This window comes from Orbicella franksi, chromosome 10 (genome assembly GCF_964199315.1).
Source record: "Orbicella franksi chromosome 10, jaOrbFran1.1, whole genome shotgun sequence".
In the NCBI taxonomy this organism is placed as follows: Eukaryota; Metazoa; Cnidaria; class Anthozoa; order Scleractinia; family Merulinidae; genus Orbicella; species Orbicella franksi.
Genome location: NC_138154.1, coordinates 24,515,513 through 24,532,269, shown reverse-complemented (window position 1 = coordinate 24,532,269; position 16,757 = coordinate 24,515,513). Strand labels below are relative to the sequence as shown.

General features: G+C 39.2%; 1 protein-coding gene across 1 annotated transcript in view; it reads left to right on the top strand.

Moving 5' to 3' along the window:
* The first annotated feature begins 14,773 nt into the window (after positions 1–14,773).
* LOC145499566 (uncharacterized) overlaps positions 14,774–16,757 on the top strand; it is a 10,015-nt gene continuing 8,031 nt past the window's right edge. Inside the window, exons 1-3 of the mRNA XM_081479088.1 lie at positions 14,774–14,797; positions 15,323–15,494; positions 16,027–16,157. Of these exons, the coding sequence (XP_081335214.1) occupies positions 14,774–14,797; positions 15,323–15,494; positions 16,027–16,157 (327 nt within the window). The remainder of the gene's footprint in view (positions 14,798–15,322; positions 15,495–16,026; positions 16,158–16,757) is intronic.

The window sequence follows — 16,757 nt, the reverse complement described above, 5'->3', positions numbered from 1 at the left end:
AACAGTGCATTTTAAAATTCTGAACAATGCGATCTAAAAGTTGTCAATTACATGGTCACTAGCGTCCAGAGGATTCAAAGCTTCGGAACCATTTTTCTCCCCCAAATAACGCTGGAGGACACAAATTATACCATAAACAGTCTTGGGAGGGTATCTTCCACCGGACTTTTTAGCTACCTCCATCACGAATTTTGACAACCAATACTTCAGCGACAAAGCGTCCATTCCGGCAATATCTGCGCTCAGAGCGGTAACCTTGTGTAAATCGTAATCCTTGAAGAGACCACCACAATCTAATACCGGAACTTTAACGTCTCTTAACCTCTGCCGTTCGACAAAAATGCTCACAGTCCACTTGTTTTTATACTTAGTTGAAGCAGGAGCCATAATCGGGGACGGAGACCGTAAGCGGGCGCCATTTCTAGTATTGGGGTTGTCCCCATGATATGGGACAATAATTCTATTTTTAGAACAAATTACGCCATCGCCTGCGGCATACGCGCGTACATGCTGCGAGGATTTTTGCGGATGTCGCGCGGGGGAAATGGCGTCCGAAATTTCCGATATTTTTCATGTTTTTCGCCCACAACTCAATGCGTTTACGTCTGTTGGAATTTTGCTTAAGTATTTTCGTCGTAAGCTGCTCCAGTTTGAGTAAAGTAAGACAGTGTCGAATTTAGGTATGTTCCGCTGTAAGCTTATATATATCGCTGACCAAGTTGTGTTCCGACGGATGCTTCTTTTGCATGAGCTGTACATTACTCCACTTTAAATTTCACATATGTTGAAGATTAACAGCTTTTCCATTACACAGCGAAAAACTAGCTGGATATATTTAGATATAGCAGAGCTTCAGGACTTCATAGTTTCCTAGCTCCTCTTGCCACACGCTTGCGAGGAATTTGTCAGTCTATCGCGACCGAAAAGAAAAACAAAATAATTGCTAGTTTGAGTTTCGCTTGAATTGTAAGCAACGCTTGATGTTTCATCAAGGCCCAATAACTTTACGTCCGTAGATACTGCTCAGTTTTATTCGTGTAAAAATCCAGTAAATTCTCTGTTGTCGATGAATGAGAGAGCCCGCCGATGCGTGTTTTTCTACAGTCAGTAAACATGACAAATTGTACTTCCGCCGCACTTTCGTGTGAAAGCGTACATCGAACTCAAACAATAACTCTATAGTTTTTAAATATGTTTAAGATTGATAAATGTTTGAGAGCATATTAAAAGCTAAGCTGAAAATATGTGAATAAAGCAGAAATAATCAGAAAATTTACTATGACGCTCTCTTTAATCGACTTGGAATAACGATTTCGATTTTGTTGATCGAGTTATCAAAACTCCTTGTCTATTTTGATTTTCGCAGTGTAAAACTTCGCTATACTTATGTTGAAGAAACACTCATGATGTTAGTAGCCTTTTTCGCGTTCGTGAAATTTGTTACAGCATCTCAGCACAAAAGGTAACGAAAGAAATCTTTGTCAAGATTTGTTGGCAATTGAAAACACCGACTCGGACTTGAAAGTGCGCGAGCTGCACTATGCAAATGGGCGAATTGTGCGCGTCAGACTTTCCTTTCAAAAACTTTTGCAAACTCACCAAACAAGCAGAAACAATAAGAAACCGTCAAAACAGGTTTTGGTTATGATGAACCATTGTCTGAGAAATTCACAAATTAACTCGATACCAGAGTAGAGAGTTTTTCTTGCTATACTGTTAAGTCAGAACAAACGCAAGAACATTCGCGTAAGCTTACAACTAGCGTGAGCAGATCTTATTATTCATTCCCAGCGCGAGATTGAAGTCTTGTTTTCGACCCTGAAAAACCCACCTTTTCCGTTAGCTCAGAGCATAAAACTACATATAAGCGCCATGGTTCGTATTCCCTGCCTTATTCCCTGCCATCGCTGTGAAAAATACGCAAGAGAATCTCTCAACTCTCACCATTTGATCACGCAACGTGACAACATCCCCGACATGTGCGTGAATCCGCGCGGATATATGACGTAGAGGAGTAATCAACGGGGTTCAAATTATAATCTAAGGTTGTATTTAAGGAAAACAAATCTAAGTCATATAAGCTAGTACGTTTCTCTAATTCCCTTTTAGTTTTACATGTGGTCGACACTGAACTATTAAACTGGCCATGAATTTCTGCCAAACATCCAGAACAACTATAATACGGTAAAATCTTCAGTGTAGATCTAATAGAATTCACTGTGCTTCTGTTCCTGTCTTTTATATTAGTACCATTATAAAGCATAACAGTAGTTTAACTTAGCTGCAAGGATCCTCTGATCGAGCTTCAGGGCGTTCACGCAGTCTTAACTTAGTTAAGTCGTCAATCGCCCCCAGACGAATCGCCATAGAAGTATCCGTTTTGCGTAAGAAGGTTGCTGCGCCTTTCGCCCAGCACCACTTGTAGTTGTATGTGTTTTGGTGTGCCTTCGCTGAGTGTAACAGCTCTTGTAGTCTCGGTGTAAGGTGACTGTAAATTGCAATCCGATTAATTTCAGCAGAAGACGGGAGATTCAGGTCCTCGGTGGTTAGTCGACTGGCGTTACCTCTTGACGCGAGCACTTTGCCACGTATCATCCTTCTTGTGAATTTGCAAATAATCGGGTTCGGTCGTCTTCGGTTACCATTACCGGTCGAAGTATCTCGCTGTGGGACCCTATGAGCAACGTCGATCTCTGATAAGGAGATATCGACTCCAAGGCCGGTAAATAGCTTCACACACAATTCCGCGGTGTCTTGTGCAGATTCTCTTTCTGATATTAGTGGAATGCCCACGATCTTCAAGTTATATTGATAACTGTAATAGAGCATCTCGTTGATAGCTTTGTCAGTTCTGTCAACTTTAACTGTCAATAAATCCAACCTACGAGAGAAATCATCCAGAGCTTTTGACAAGCTGGATTCTGACTTCACAAGAGCATCATAGCTGTCGCTGAGGAATTGGACATCCTGTGTGCTCGGTAGAGCGGTGGCTGCCGCTTCGTGGCAATCCTTCTGTTCCGCCATCTTGGATTTGAGAAACTGAAATTCCTTCTTTAAATCATTCAGTTGACTCTTTAAATCATCGTTTTCTTTTCTTAGCACTTTAACTTTGTCTCCCATTAGTCAACAGAGAAAAAAAGAAAATGTCTAACCTAGCCAAACAGTAAATACACGAGAAAGAACGCGGAGCGCTAGCTGAAGCGTGTCGCGTGTCGACTGTGACTACAATAGATCCTTAGTTACTCCTTATTTAACTTATGGTTTGGTGGCCTGGGGCCAAGCATATAAATCACGCCTTGAAAAGCTTCTCAAGCTCCAAAAGCGAGCTCTTCGCTTTATTTATTTTTCTGAACGAAATCAACATACGATTCCTTTATTTATTGATGCCAGTGTTTTACCGTTAAAATTTTTGTATTATGAGCTTTTAGCTAACCTTATGTTTGAAATAAGACACAAAAATGCTCCTGGAAACATTCAAGATCTCTTTCAAGACATTTCTGATATTCATTCTTACAATACTCGATCCTCTGTCTCAAATAATTTTTACACACAAAGTTCTAGACTCTCAATTCAAGTGAATTCATTTTCTAGAATCGGAACAAAAATTTGGAATGAAATACCTATATATTTAAGAAAGCTTCCAAAAATGTCTTTAAGAGGAAAATAAAACAAATACTTTTTGAAATTCTAGCTTCAGAAGACTGTTATATTGATCTTACAGAAATCGTTCAAAAAGTAAAGCTGAATTTATTTTCCTCCTAGTATGTATTCATTAATACTCAATAATTTCGCTTTAGTGTATCTGTAGTCTGTCGTCGTAACTGTTGTTAATTATTATTTGTAATATCGTTAGTTTATTAGTTGTCTTTAGTCATCGTTGTCAATTCTAGTCTCTTTAGTTCTCTTGTTACCTTCAGTTGTATTTAGTTGTACCTAGTTGTATATTAATAACTCGTCCAAACATGACCCACCTAGATTAGCTCAGCTATCCGCGGGCATGTTACAATTGTAATTTTAATTGGATAACAAATAAAATGTATGTATGTATGTATGTCAGGATGGCGCAATTTGTTCTAAAAATAGAAAAATTGTCCCATATCATAGGTGCGCGCGAATCCCGAGACTTGCGGTCTCCGTCCCCGATTATGGCTCCTGGTTGAAGCTAGAACGGCGTCATTCACCAGAACATTTTCTTGAGAAAAAGTTTTAGGAACGCGAAATCGTTCTGATCCGGACTCGACCTCCATCACGCGGCGTAATGTTAATCTACCAAAAAACCCACCCGCATCGCCGTATATTAAATATTCATTTCATTTACCACGAATGAGAAACAAACAATAGCCTATTGAGCACGCCTTCTAATTCCCTATTCTTTGGAAATAATTCTACTAAATTTTCACACTAGTTTGATAAGCCAGCTCAAAAACTCGTGCTTCGTTTTTCATCAGGGGTTCCAAACACCTCGAAACAATAAAAGCACGCCGCCTTCGGCGTCGTGCTTTCATCCGTTTCTCCGAGTTTGGAACCCCCGATGAAAAACTCGCACTCGTTTTTGACCTATTACGTAATAAATCTGTTAACAAGTAGCGTAAAATAAGTGCGATCCTAGTTTGAAAAACTTACCAAATTTTTGAAGATTTCGCCAAAATTCCGCCAATTTTCAAAGAAGCCGAAGTGCTGCCTCAGGGCCTTCCAAATTTTGGCAAAGCAAACAAGCTTTTAACCATTTAACTGTCATATTGTTCAAAACAAGTTTGGATGAAATTGCGGCGAGAAAACGACTTTGACGGCTCGTCCAGTTTGGCGCGTGCAATGGCGGGGCAGAATCATTTTTTACCGGGTCCATCTGACGCTTTTTACAAGTTATTTCAATTCAAACGAGGAATATGAGCGGCGTTCTTATTCAAATTCCTCTGACCCGTACCACTGACAGCAATTTGAAGCAAGAGATGGCTTCAGCGAGACAATCTTCTTCGATCAGAAGTGGCGTAAGCAACAAACACAAACGCAAGCCCAGCAAAATCTGCTCGTTTACTTATGGGCCGAAAATCACGAGTAGCTGCAGAGCGGAGAGTCAAGAACATGCAGCGTGGAGAAAAGTCTGCGAAGAGTTAAACTCTCGCATGGAATGTAATAAAATAATATAGATCTTGTGACGTTTTGAAGTTTTAAACTTTTACTTAAGATTACTTAGCGATAAATCACAAACATTTTAGCAACAAAAACAGCTTTAAATTTTAGCGGGCCGTACAGTAGAATAGGGATAATCAGAACCCGAGCAAATTTGGCTGGAAAGGGTAGCTAGGGCAGATAACGCACACAAAGGTTATCAGGCATGAGCACGTGGCCATGGATCCGTGAGCAGAAGTTGTTTCTAATCCTATTAATGCACGGGCGGCCCAAGCTCTCAATGTTATCCTTTTTTTTTTTCCTTTTTATGCGAACGTTCAGGCTAACGTGACATATGGCATGTACTATTACATAACGACCGAATTTTACCACGCGAAACATGACTCCCGCCTTGCAGTATATGGAGGTGTTGTGTTACAACGGTTTGAATTTATAAAGGTTTGTATGGGAATGCAACGGCTTTGCTTGAAAAGCCAATTATTCTTATATTTTGTGAATAAAATCTACTTACCCTGCTGCTGTGTTGTATTCTTTGTTGTTTGCCAGCTCCTCGGGCCGATCTAACGCGATTTCGGCGAGTTATCGTTCTGTGGGTTTCCACTACTAAAAGAAAGACAAGGCCGGACACTGATTTCCGGAGTGCCCGCCGTTCGAAGCGAATAAATCCACTGAAAATAACCCTGCCGGCTCAATTCCTCCGTAGAATCGAAGAAGAAATGTTGAAGTTCCATGTCAGTTCACTCGCTACGCGATTCCGTCCACAACGCCTTCGCAACGATACATTTATTTCGAGATTGCTTCGCTCGCAAACTCGAAAACAGCCGCGTCACAAAAGTTAGGACACTTTCGCGGTGTTGGGTAACTATAATTAGCCCGACCGGGGGTAGTCAGCAACGATTTGTCAACGGTCAAACCAAAATGCTCTCCGGGTACCCTCGTGCTTTAGTTATCAAACCCATAAAAGGGAGTGCCCGGTTACCTGGGGAGCATTTTGGTTTGACCGTTGACAAATCGTTGCTGACTACCCCCGGTCGGGCTAATTATAGTTACCCAACACCGCGAAAGTGTCCTAACTTTTGTGACGCGGCTGTTTTCGAGTTTGCGAGCGAAGCAATCTCGAAATAAATGTATCGTTGCGAAGGCGTTGTGGACGGAATCGCGTAGCGAGTGAACTGACATGGAACTTCAACATTTCTTCTTCGATTCTACGGAGGAATTGAGCCGGCAGGGTTATTTTCAGTGGATTTATTCGCTTCGAGCGGCGGGCACTCCGGAAATCAGTGTCCGGCCTTGTCTTTCTTTTAGTAGTGGAAACCCACAGAACGACAACTCGCCGAAATCGCGTTAGATCGGCCCGAGGAGCTGGCAAACAACAAAGAATACAACACAGCAGCAGGGTAAGTAGATTTTATTCACAAAATATAAGAATAATTGGCTTTTCAAGCAAAGCCGTTGCATTCCCATACAAACCTTTATAAATTCAAACCGTTGTAACACAACACCTCCATATGCTGCAAGGCGGGAGTCATGTTTCGCGTGGTCAAATTCGGTCGTTATGTAATAGTACATGCCATATGTCACGTTAGCCTGGACGTTCGCATAAAAAGGAAAAAAAAAAAAGGATAACATTGAGAGCTTGGGCCGCCTGTGTGAGAATGAGCTAGAATGAGCTTGTACAAAAGTCTTGTAAAGGAGCCCTTTGTTTTAAACCCTTGTACGAGACAATCTGTCAACAGTCAATAAACTCTATTATTTTCCTGGCCATGACCTAATTTCCGGTCAGGAGGTTGCGTTTGGTCGTTTCCCTTTGATTTTTTTTGACTGACGCGCTGTCATTTACAACTCCAGTTGTCTGGAAGTCGTCATAAAGAACGCGCGGCCGTGTTTGAACTCAGTTGAGGTGGAAACATTCATGTATTAAAACCATGGAGGAAACGAAAATGACGAAAAAGTCTTCTTCTTCTCATCGGAAGCGAAAGCACGAATCACGTAAATACTCTATAAATGTTTGTGTTTCTCAATGTGCCGACAATTCGCTATTAGTCTATCAGTAAAACTTCAGTCCCGGCCTTGCGAAAGCAACCACGCCACACTTGGCCAGTTAGGTCCCGCGTTTCATCATTCATCCAGCTTCGATTCTATTACTATAAGCTACTATAGCTAGCTATGAAAGGTCTAGGCCGCAAGTTGCATTGATGGTGGTTTTAGCTGGGATTGTTTGCTCAAGATGGCAAAAGCTGGCAAAACAGGTCAAAATATTAAAACTAGTAGTAATCAGAGATTATGAGAGTGCGTTCGACGCTCTCACTTTAATATATAATTATATATCGTAAGTAAATGATTTCACTAGCTGACTTTCAACCTTTGTCTATTGCTAAAATCAACATTTTTCAGCAGCAACCGAGGTTTTACAGTCAGATATGCATAGTGTCAAAGTCCATGCTAGTGAAGACGTCACGTTTTGTTGATACGTTGCGTGACACTGCCAGTTTCTGTGGTCTCTCAAGTTTCATAGAATATTTAAATTACGTACATTATTCAAAGCTAACATTTGCAGTCGCGTGCTCGTTTCGCGACTAATTCGAGTATTTCCCCCTTTGAATAAAGTAGTCTTATGGATCTTGCCTTCCGAGTACTTTTCCACCGATTCCAAACAATAAAATTTCGACCGGATAAAGACTGAACTATCTGTCGTAACAGGAACTAATCAACAAATGTAAACAAAATGTAGCTGTTCCCACGGTTATCATCCCAAAGCCAAGTCGTGTTAATAAACAAGGACAATTCCTTCAGATCGCGATAAATGCTGGCGTCGAAGCGTTTAAATTCGCCAAAATCTAACGCTGAGAGCACATAATAGCGAGGCGTACGGCGACCGAATGGAAAGGAGTCAAAAAAAAGATCCATCGGAAAGACGAGCTCACATGGCCTGCTCACATAATCACATGTTCGCCACATGTCTTATCGCATGTCTTAGCATTAAACGGTACCAGTTTACTAACCGTGACATGCCCCTGCAAAAATCAAGCGGGGTGGCCATTTTGGTGTCCTTACAGGAATGTGGTTTTTTTCGGCCTAGAACCGTGCACAGGCAGACCAACTCTGAAAAGGCACAGGTCAAAATTAGGTTTGCGTTCCACCTCGTCCAACTCGATCGCTTTCTATCGCGTCGAAAACGAGGAAATCAAAACCACCATCTACGTATACGGGAAATGAAAGTTAATATTCAAAAGTCAATTTAACTGGAAAACACAGTTAATTGAAATTAAGTATTTGATTAAGAGTCCATTAAGCATAATATTTGACTCATTTATTTGTTTATTTTTTATCATCATGAGCTATCGTGGGTTGTGTGGGTTTCATGATTCCCCTTTTAGCCTTTTGGCCAGCTTTTAACTGTTTTTTTCTGGCGCCAAAATGACGTTGCGGTAAGTTTTCTAGCTTTTTATGGGATTCAGACCATTTAGGAGAAGTTAGGATTGACTTTTTCTCGGAAATTGAAAGTTGCTTTAATAAAATTTAATATCAAGTGACGAGAAGACGTCATTTAAACAAACAAACAAACATTCAAACGAATCGGGACCTCGAGAGCCTTGCAAAAACTCGAGACTCCGAGACACCGTATAAAAAATAAGACTGCGAGACGCACATAACCGCTAAAAAAACGAGATTGCGAGATCCGTAAAATTCGACTAAAATATGTTTCGAGACCCAGAGTTTTTGAAGGACCATTCGCCACCCCTTGTTGTGCGTGACACGCAATGAATGACATAACTACGGTAAAGCGACTTTTTAAAAACTGTGGTGGAATTGAAGAGGGTCTGAATGGATAAACAATACTCTCCTATGACATTCATTGGCTGTAAATGTATTTTCATTTTTGTCGAAATAAAATTCGTTGACACGAAACGACAATCATTTACACTTCTGGACAATCCTTTTTCAACAAAAGACTTTCAATAACAGAATTTGTATGAGAACTCACAATCATTTGCATCATTATACAGCCATATCCGTGAAGGTGACAATCTTTAGTACGTTGAGACAGAGAGAAAGCGTTGACAGCGCCCGGTACTAGCGGTTCCTCTCAGTCTTTAGAACACTGTTTTGAAAAATACAGAAAGACCTTGTATATTCGACGGTATTACGCCTAACCTTGCCATCATAATTGCCGGGGTAAAGACATGATTTAATTTCTATTTGTTTGCATATAGAAACCGGGTAAGAATGCAAATAGATGTTCTTGTTTTAAAAAAGCAACTGGAGAAACATCATACTAATCATCTTTTCGCCAGTTTACGTGATAACAATTTCCTGTTCGTTAACGCCAGTGTAACCTCCCAGCATTAATAGGATTAGGTACAACTTCTGCTCACAGATGATTAAGAGCAAAACTCTGATATGAACTTGCAAACTTGACACTTCGTTGACAACATTTTCGCATTAATTTAGAGCTTTTCGCCTGTAATACTAACTCTGCGAAAAGGTCTTAAAGAAATTTACAACATCGTAGTGCACACGCAGTCTTTGCGGTTCAGTGTGCGATTTGAACGAAAGTTGTCTTCAGTCCGGAATATCCCGATAAATTAGGACATCTGTGATGTCACGAAACTCACGTTTCAACCAATGAGAATGCGTGTTTTGATTGGAGTGTTGTGTTTCACAACAAACCAAGAGATTCAAGATGGCGGACAAAGAGAGTCGCGAATACTTTCCAATGCCATGAATGCAGGCCTTCAGGAGGATTATATTTATCTCGAATTGAGTTAAATACTGTCCAAATTATAATATAAAAGGAAAGTTTGTGTTCGCGTTCCATGTCACAGACAATTCTGCCCAGATAACGATTATCCTCGGACCAAAGGAAACTCCACAGAACGTAATGCGGGCCACGTTTGACGAGCTGCTGTTATCATTCTTTGGAAAGAGACCGTACAATCGGTAAGCATCTTTACTCTGCATTTTTCTAAGCACAGAAATGATCGATATGAGAATTGAGGCTTTCCTCTTATCTAGGGATTATCGGGCCGAAATCGACAGCACGCGCGTGTTCTTATATGCCAACAAAGATAAATTGTAGATGTCCAAAATGTTATACGTTTTGGCTAAATCGAGGAACTGAAATCATCATTAAAACAGAATTTTCAATAACGCATACGAGTGAGAAATTCTTGTTCTTTTATACAAAATAAACCAAGCTAGAAAAAATAAGTCCAAAATTTTAGTGTTGTTAGATGCAGGGATAGTCAAAAATTCTGGTAATATATTCTTTGTAAATCTGAAATTTCTCCATTTTGGTATTTATTGCAAATATTACTTGTATCTATTTGTTACTGTGCTAAACGATATCATGTCTGATTTCCACATTTAAATTATGAAAACCTACATATAATTGCTGACTTTCACAAGTTATTTACCCAAAAATATCAAAATATAGTTCCTGGACAGGTTGACAAGGGAGCATTCACAATCCATCCACATGTCCCAAGGTTTTATTATATATTTATTTAAAGGATACAAAACAAATTCAGTCTTGAAAGTGAAATCCATTTTATTTTATTCACTCTTTAGGTACTCCCGACCTTGAATTTGCCTCTTAGCAGAATGCAGGACCTGAAACAAAGCACAAGCGCTTGGAAGATTATTACATTGCTTACAGATGCCAATATTATTACAAATGTATTTTTCGTTTTAACATATGAATTTATTTTGAATGTAGTTACCACATTAGTCTCACTAAATAAAAGATTGCCCTCAAGTGGTCTGATAACTCTTATGTTTTCTATTTTTTATTACATATTCAAGTTCTTAGTAGGAATTAGCAAGGAGTGACAGGCCTGCACAACTTCTAACAATGGAAACTTTTGTACCATGTAATATATGACCCCTTTATAGTTTTGCTCTTACGAGTATGTCTTTTAGGGATTTACCTCTTTTATACGATATTAGTGGTGGCTCTTTGAAAATTTGCCGTAGAGAAGGCTGATTTTGTATCAAGTGCCATTTTTCCATTAAAACATTTTTGAGGTTGGGCACTGATGGTTGATATTGTGTTACAAAAGGCAAGAGTTCTTTCCAGCTTTCATGTTTTTGTCTTAGCGCCGATTCCCTTTCTGTGAATTTAATATCTGAAAGGAGTGTTTCGATCAGATTTTTTGGATAACCTCTAGCAAGGAGACGTGATTTGAATTTGTAAATGTTCTCTTCAAATGTTGCTCTCACAACCACAAATTGCTTAACTCCAGCGAGAGGCTTAAATAACAAATCCAAACCTAAACCGCTATCGGCGGACAAATTTCAAATACTGAAACTACATTTCTGGATACAGTTGTATACAAAGGCAAACGATTTAGAGATCAATCCATCCTGGATATAAAAACACACTTTAAGCCAACTGAAACCTTTCAATACACTCATTCTTCCTCTAGCCACCCACCGGGTGTCAAAAAGGGATTCGTGAAGGGCGAAGCTCTAAGACTCTTACGAACTAACTCTTCAAGAGCAACATTTGAAGAGAACATTTACAAATTCAAATCACGTCTCCTTGCTAGAGGTTATCCAAAAAATCTGATCGAAACACTCCTTTCAGATATTAAATTCACAGAAAGGGAATCGGCGCTAAGACAAAAACATGAAAGCCGGAAAGAACTCTTGCCTTTTGTAACACAATATCAACCATCAGTGCCCAACCTCAAAAATGTTTTAATGGAAAAATGGCACTTGATACAAAATCAGCCTTCTCTACGGCAAATTTTCAAAGAGCCACCACTAATATCGTATAAAAGAGGTAAATCCCTAAAAGACATACTCGTAAGAGCAAAACTATAAAGGGGTCATATATTACATGGTACAAAAGTTTCCATTGTTAGAAGTTGTGCAGGCCTGTCACTCCTTGCTAATTCCTACTTGCTTAAAACCACAAATTGCTTAACTCCAGCGAGAGGTTTAAATAACAAATCCAAACCTAAACCGCTATCGGCGGACAAATTTCAAATACTGAAACTACATTTCTGGATACAGTTGTATACAAAGGCAAACGATTTAGAGATCAATCCATCCTGGATATAAAAACACACTTTAAGCCAACTGAAACCTTTCAATACACTCATTTTTCCTCTAGCCACCCACCGGGTGTCAAAAAGGGATTCGTGAAGGGCGAAGCTCTAAGACTCTTACGAACTAACTCTTCAAGAGCAACATTTGAAGAGAACATTTACAAATTCAAATCACGTCTCCTTGCTAGAGGTTATCCAAAAAATCTGATCGAAACACTCCTTTCAGATATTAAATTCACAGAAAGGGAATCGGCGCTAAGACAAAAACATGAAAGCCGGAAAGAACTCTTGCCTTTTGTAACACAATATCAACCATCAGTGCCCAACCTCAAAAATGTTTTAATGGAAAAATGGCACTTGATACAAAATCAGCCTTCTCTACGGCAAATTTTCAAAGAGCCACCACTAATATCGTATAAAAGAGGTAAATCCCTAAAAGACATACTCGTAAGAGCAAAACTATAAAGGGGTCATATATTACATGGTACAAAAGTTTCCATTGTTAGAAGTTGTGCAGGCCTGTCACTCCTTGCTAATTCCTACTTGCTTAAAACCACAAATTGCTTAACTCCAGCGAGAGGTTTAAATAACAAATCCAAACCTAAACCGCTATCGGCGGACAAATTTCAAATACTGAAACTACATTTCTGGATACAGTTGTATACAAAGGCAAACGATTTAGAGATCAATCCATCCTGGATATAAAAACACACTTTAAGCCAACTGAAACCTTTCAATACACTCATTTTTCCTCTAGCCACCCACCGGGTGTCAAAAAGGGATTCGTGAAGGGCGAAGCTCTAAGACTCTTACGAACTAACTCTTCAAGAGCAACATTTGAAGAGAACATTTACAAATTCAAATCACGTCTCCTTGCTAGAGGTTATCCAAAAAATCTGATCGAAACACTCCTTTCAGATATTAAATTCACAGAAAGGGAATCGGCGCTAAGACAAAAACATGAAAGCCGGAAAGAACTCTTGCCTTTTGTAACACAATATCAACCATCAGTGCCCAACCTCAAAAATGTTTTAATGGAAAAATGGCACTTGATACAAAATCAGCCTTCTCTACGGCAAATTTTCAAAGAGCCACCACTAATATCGTATAAAAGAGGTAAATCCCTAAAAGACATACTCGTAAGAGCAAAACTATAAAGGGGTCATATATTACATGGTACAAAAGTTTCCATTGTTAGAAGTTGTGCAGGCCTGTCACTCCTTGCTAATTCCTACAGCAAAACTATAAAGGGGTCATATATTACATGGTACAAAAGTTTCCATTGTTAGAAGTTGTGCAGGCCTGTCACTCCTTGCTAATTCCTACGTGGACTGTTTCTTCATGAGCTTCATTATTTGGAGACGTTTTGTGTTTGTCGCATAATCTGCCAGCAGACTGTTCAAGTGATCGAAGGGCTTTTTTCCCGTGTCATGAACACGCGAGTATGTAATAAGTGAGTGCGTTCGATATTATTTTCACAGTATAAGCAAACAAAAATTCAGATCTGGTCTCAGCTGTTGGAAATATATCTCTTCCCACTGCTGTGACTCATCTTATGGATGACATTGCGAGCAAACGCTGAGCATTCGAGCACCAACATGGCACTTATAAACGAACAGACTGTTTGACCTGCAACAACTTCTTGCGCCTTCTTGCGGCTTGCGGTAAGATTCATAAGTTCTTGCGGCTTCTTGCGGTTAGACTTTCAACTTCTTGCGGCTTCTTGCGGTTAGACTTTCAACTTCTTGCCTTTCGAATGTTTTTGCGGGTAAACCGCAGAAACACGACATTTTTACTTCTTGCAGCGGTTTGCGTGTTCTTGCGCCACTTCCTGCGCGTGCATTATTTTTGGGCTGTACCGTAGGCTCATTGCGAGTTAAGTTATTCTTCTTTTAATTGAATACTTCAGTCTTAACTAATAAATCTCAACTAGAGAAATTTTTTTGATCTCAATTGATATTTTCCTTTGGTATCAAAAGTGTAAACAGTTAATTCCTTTTGATGGTCAAGATTCAGCTATCGCTAACAAATCTGGTGAATAGGCAAGAAAACGGAATGATGAAATAGCAAAAAAGTCAGTGTCAAGGACATGTAAATAAGATGTTCCGACTTCCTTGAGCGATACAGTACTTATCAAACCATCCGTGGTAGAAGCGGATGGCCCGGGCTGACCTGAATCGAAAGAAAATCAGTCGACTTAAACATTTTCGGGCCCTTTAGATCTCACTTTTTCCTATGCAAATTGTTGGGTGTTTAGCTAATTGAATCGATTAATCGATCTTCTATTGCTTCTTAATACGATCTACCTTAGCGGAAGTTTGTTTGTTGCTAGAACTTCCATCGAAACTTAACTGCTCCCCTTGAAGTACCGGTTTTGATCTCAACTGACCATAGCTAAAACAAAAATACCTGATATCAGTATGTAATGCTTTTTAAAATCAGGTCCGCTATGGAAGAAATTCCTTTAATTTTTTATGAATTATATAGTGCAAATAAAATTAAATGAACCATGTATAAAAGAAAGCTCTAGCTCTGAAACATTTTACAGTTATTCATCTGAAAGAAATAATCGGACAGACAGCGGATAAATGGATTTCACATATACTTTTCTAGTAAGGAATATTAATTACCACTAAGGTTATTGCAATCTTAGATTTTATGATTCTCAAAGTTTAACTTTAAAAGATCTAATCTTTTTTGCTTTACCCTCGTTATGTTTCTCTCTTTTTCGTTGAATTTGCTCTTTATTATCTATTATAGGGCATGATCAGAACTTTAAAAACACCCAATATTTGCTACTTGAAAGTGATGCCAGACTGAAACGGTTTTCGAAGGGTAGTTACGGACAGAGTTTTTGGGTGTTTAAGAATATATTTCAAAGGACTGCGAGACAGAAAAAAAAAATTATGATGAGGAGGACATCAAAGATCCTTATTTCATGTGAAATTTTAACAACGGCGCGATCTCCCGATTTGTCCATTACTTAATGACCATGTTATAATTGAAGATACAGTTTAATCCTGCTGCTATTTCGAACTCTCGGGGGAAACGAAAACTAATTCGAAATAGCGGGAATTCGAAATAACCAAGTTCGAATTAGCGGGGTCTAACTGTATCATTTCTTCATCCCTATGTAGGCTGTTGTGGTGTACTTACTGGTCCCTGTGGAAACAACAGCTCCCCGGAGCCTCCAATCACTTTTAAGAAAAAAAAGCGTCGGTTGTCCTGGTAATCTTTTACAGATTCACTTTGATGGAAATGGAACCGAAGCAAAATGCAATGGACAATCCACAAGGACCTTAACAACTAGTAAGTCTCAGTAAAAACTTCAGTAATGCTATTGCCCTAAGGTCCCAAATTTACGAACTGATTTTTAATTTCTGATATAAAAGCCCGTATATGCGGTTTCTCGAGAGGCGAGAAACCGCATATAACCTAAGGGACTCTGGGAATAATCAAATAAACTAAACTAAGAATAAACTAAACGCGCACAAACTATTATAAAAATGGCTTTAGCTATAGTGGCGCCATTCTTTGGAACAGTCTTACTTGTGACTTAGGGAAGCAGAGTCTCTGAGGCAGTTTAAACACCTAGTCAAATAAGATGTATAGGTACGGCATTCGTGGAAAGCAACTTTTTTATTTTATTATTTTTATTATATTAGATATTACGAATGGAATGTATTTGTAGTTTTAGCTGAGGAATTTTTTTCCGCGTTGAAATAAATAAAGACTGTCTTGCCCGTATTGTTTAATCGAAAGAGATTGAATGCTGTTTATTAGGATTTTAATTGAAATTGTTTCCAGAAATGTTCCCTAATAGTGTATTTTGTATTCAAAGGATTTACGATTGAGGATACCAAAGCCGGAAAGAAGTGCATCCAATACACTGATGAACAAGGCGGTAACACACGCTACTACGCGCTGAAGGTCATTAACAGGACAAGGGTCACGCCGACTGTCACTTTTATGGTGAGTTAAAACTACCTATAAGCGTCTATTGGCAAGTTTATTTTATACACGCTTTTTACTGATATTATAGTTCTACTGTGGGTCGTACCGGATCGTAACAGTTTTGAATTTATTGGACGTGCACTACTAAGTTGAAATTTGGACAGATGGATGATTTCTTTCCACCTACTCTAGATCTGAAATCCCTGAGTTTGTTGACGTTCTTCATACACAAACGAAACGGTTTTGATGTTTTGGTGCGAGCGATCTATGAAAACAACAGTATTCAAGAAAACTAAGAGACTATGACCTAGTATCTTGAAAAAAGTCAAATTTGACTGAAACATTGCCCTAGATCGATCAGCTGTATAATATCCGAAGTCTCATGATATAGAAACATGCAATTCAAGAGTTTTATTTGCTTAGCCATCATAGTATATGAGTAATTCACCTTTTGCTGTTCATTTACAGAAAATATCCATTCATTTGTGTCCAAATTTGTTATATTATGGTCAATATACTGTCATTAACACCAATATGACCTTCATTTGCGCGTAATTAAGGTTACTTCCCACCTTCGCGGGTGCCCTTCGGGAAAAAACTTGTACGCGCGCCAGTTTC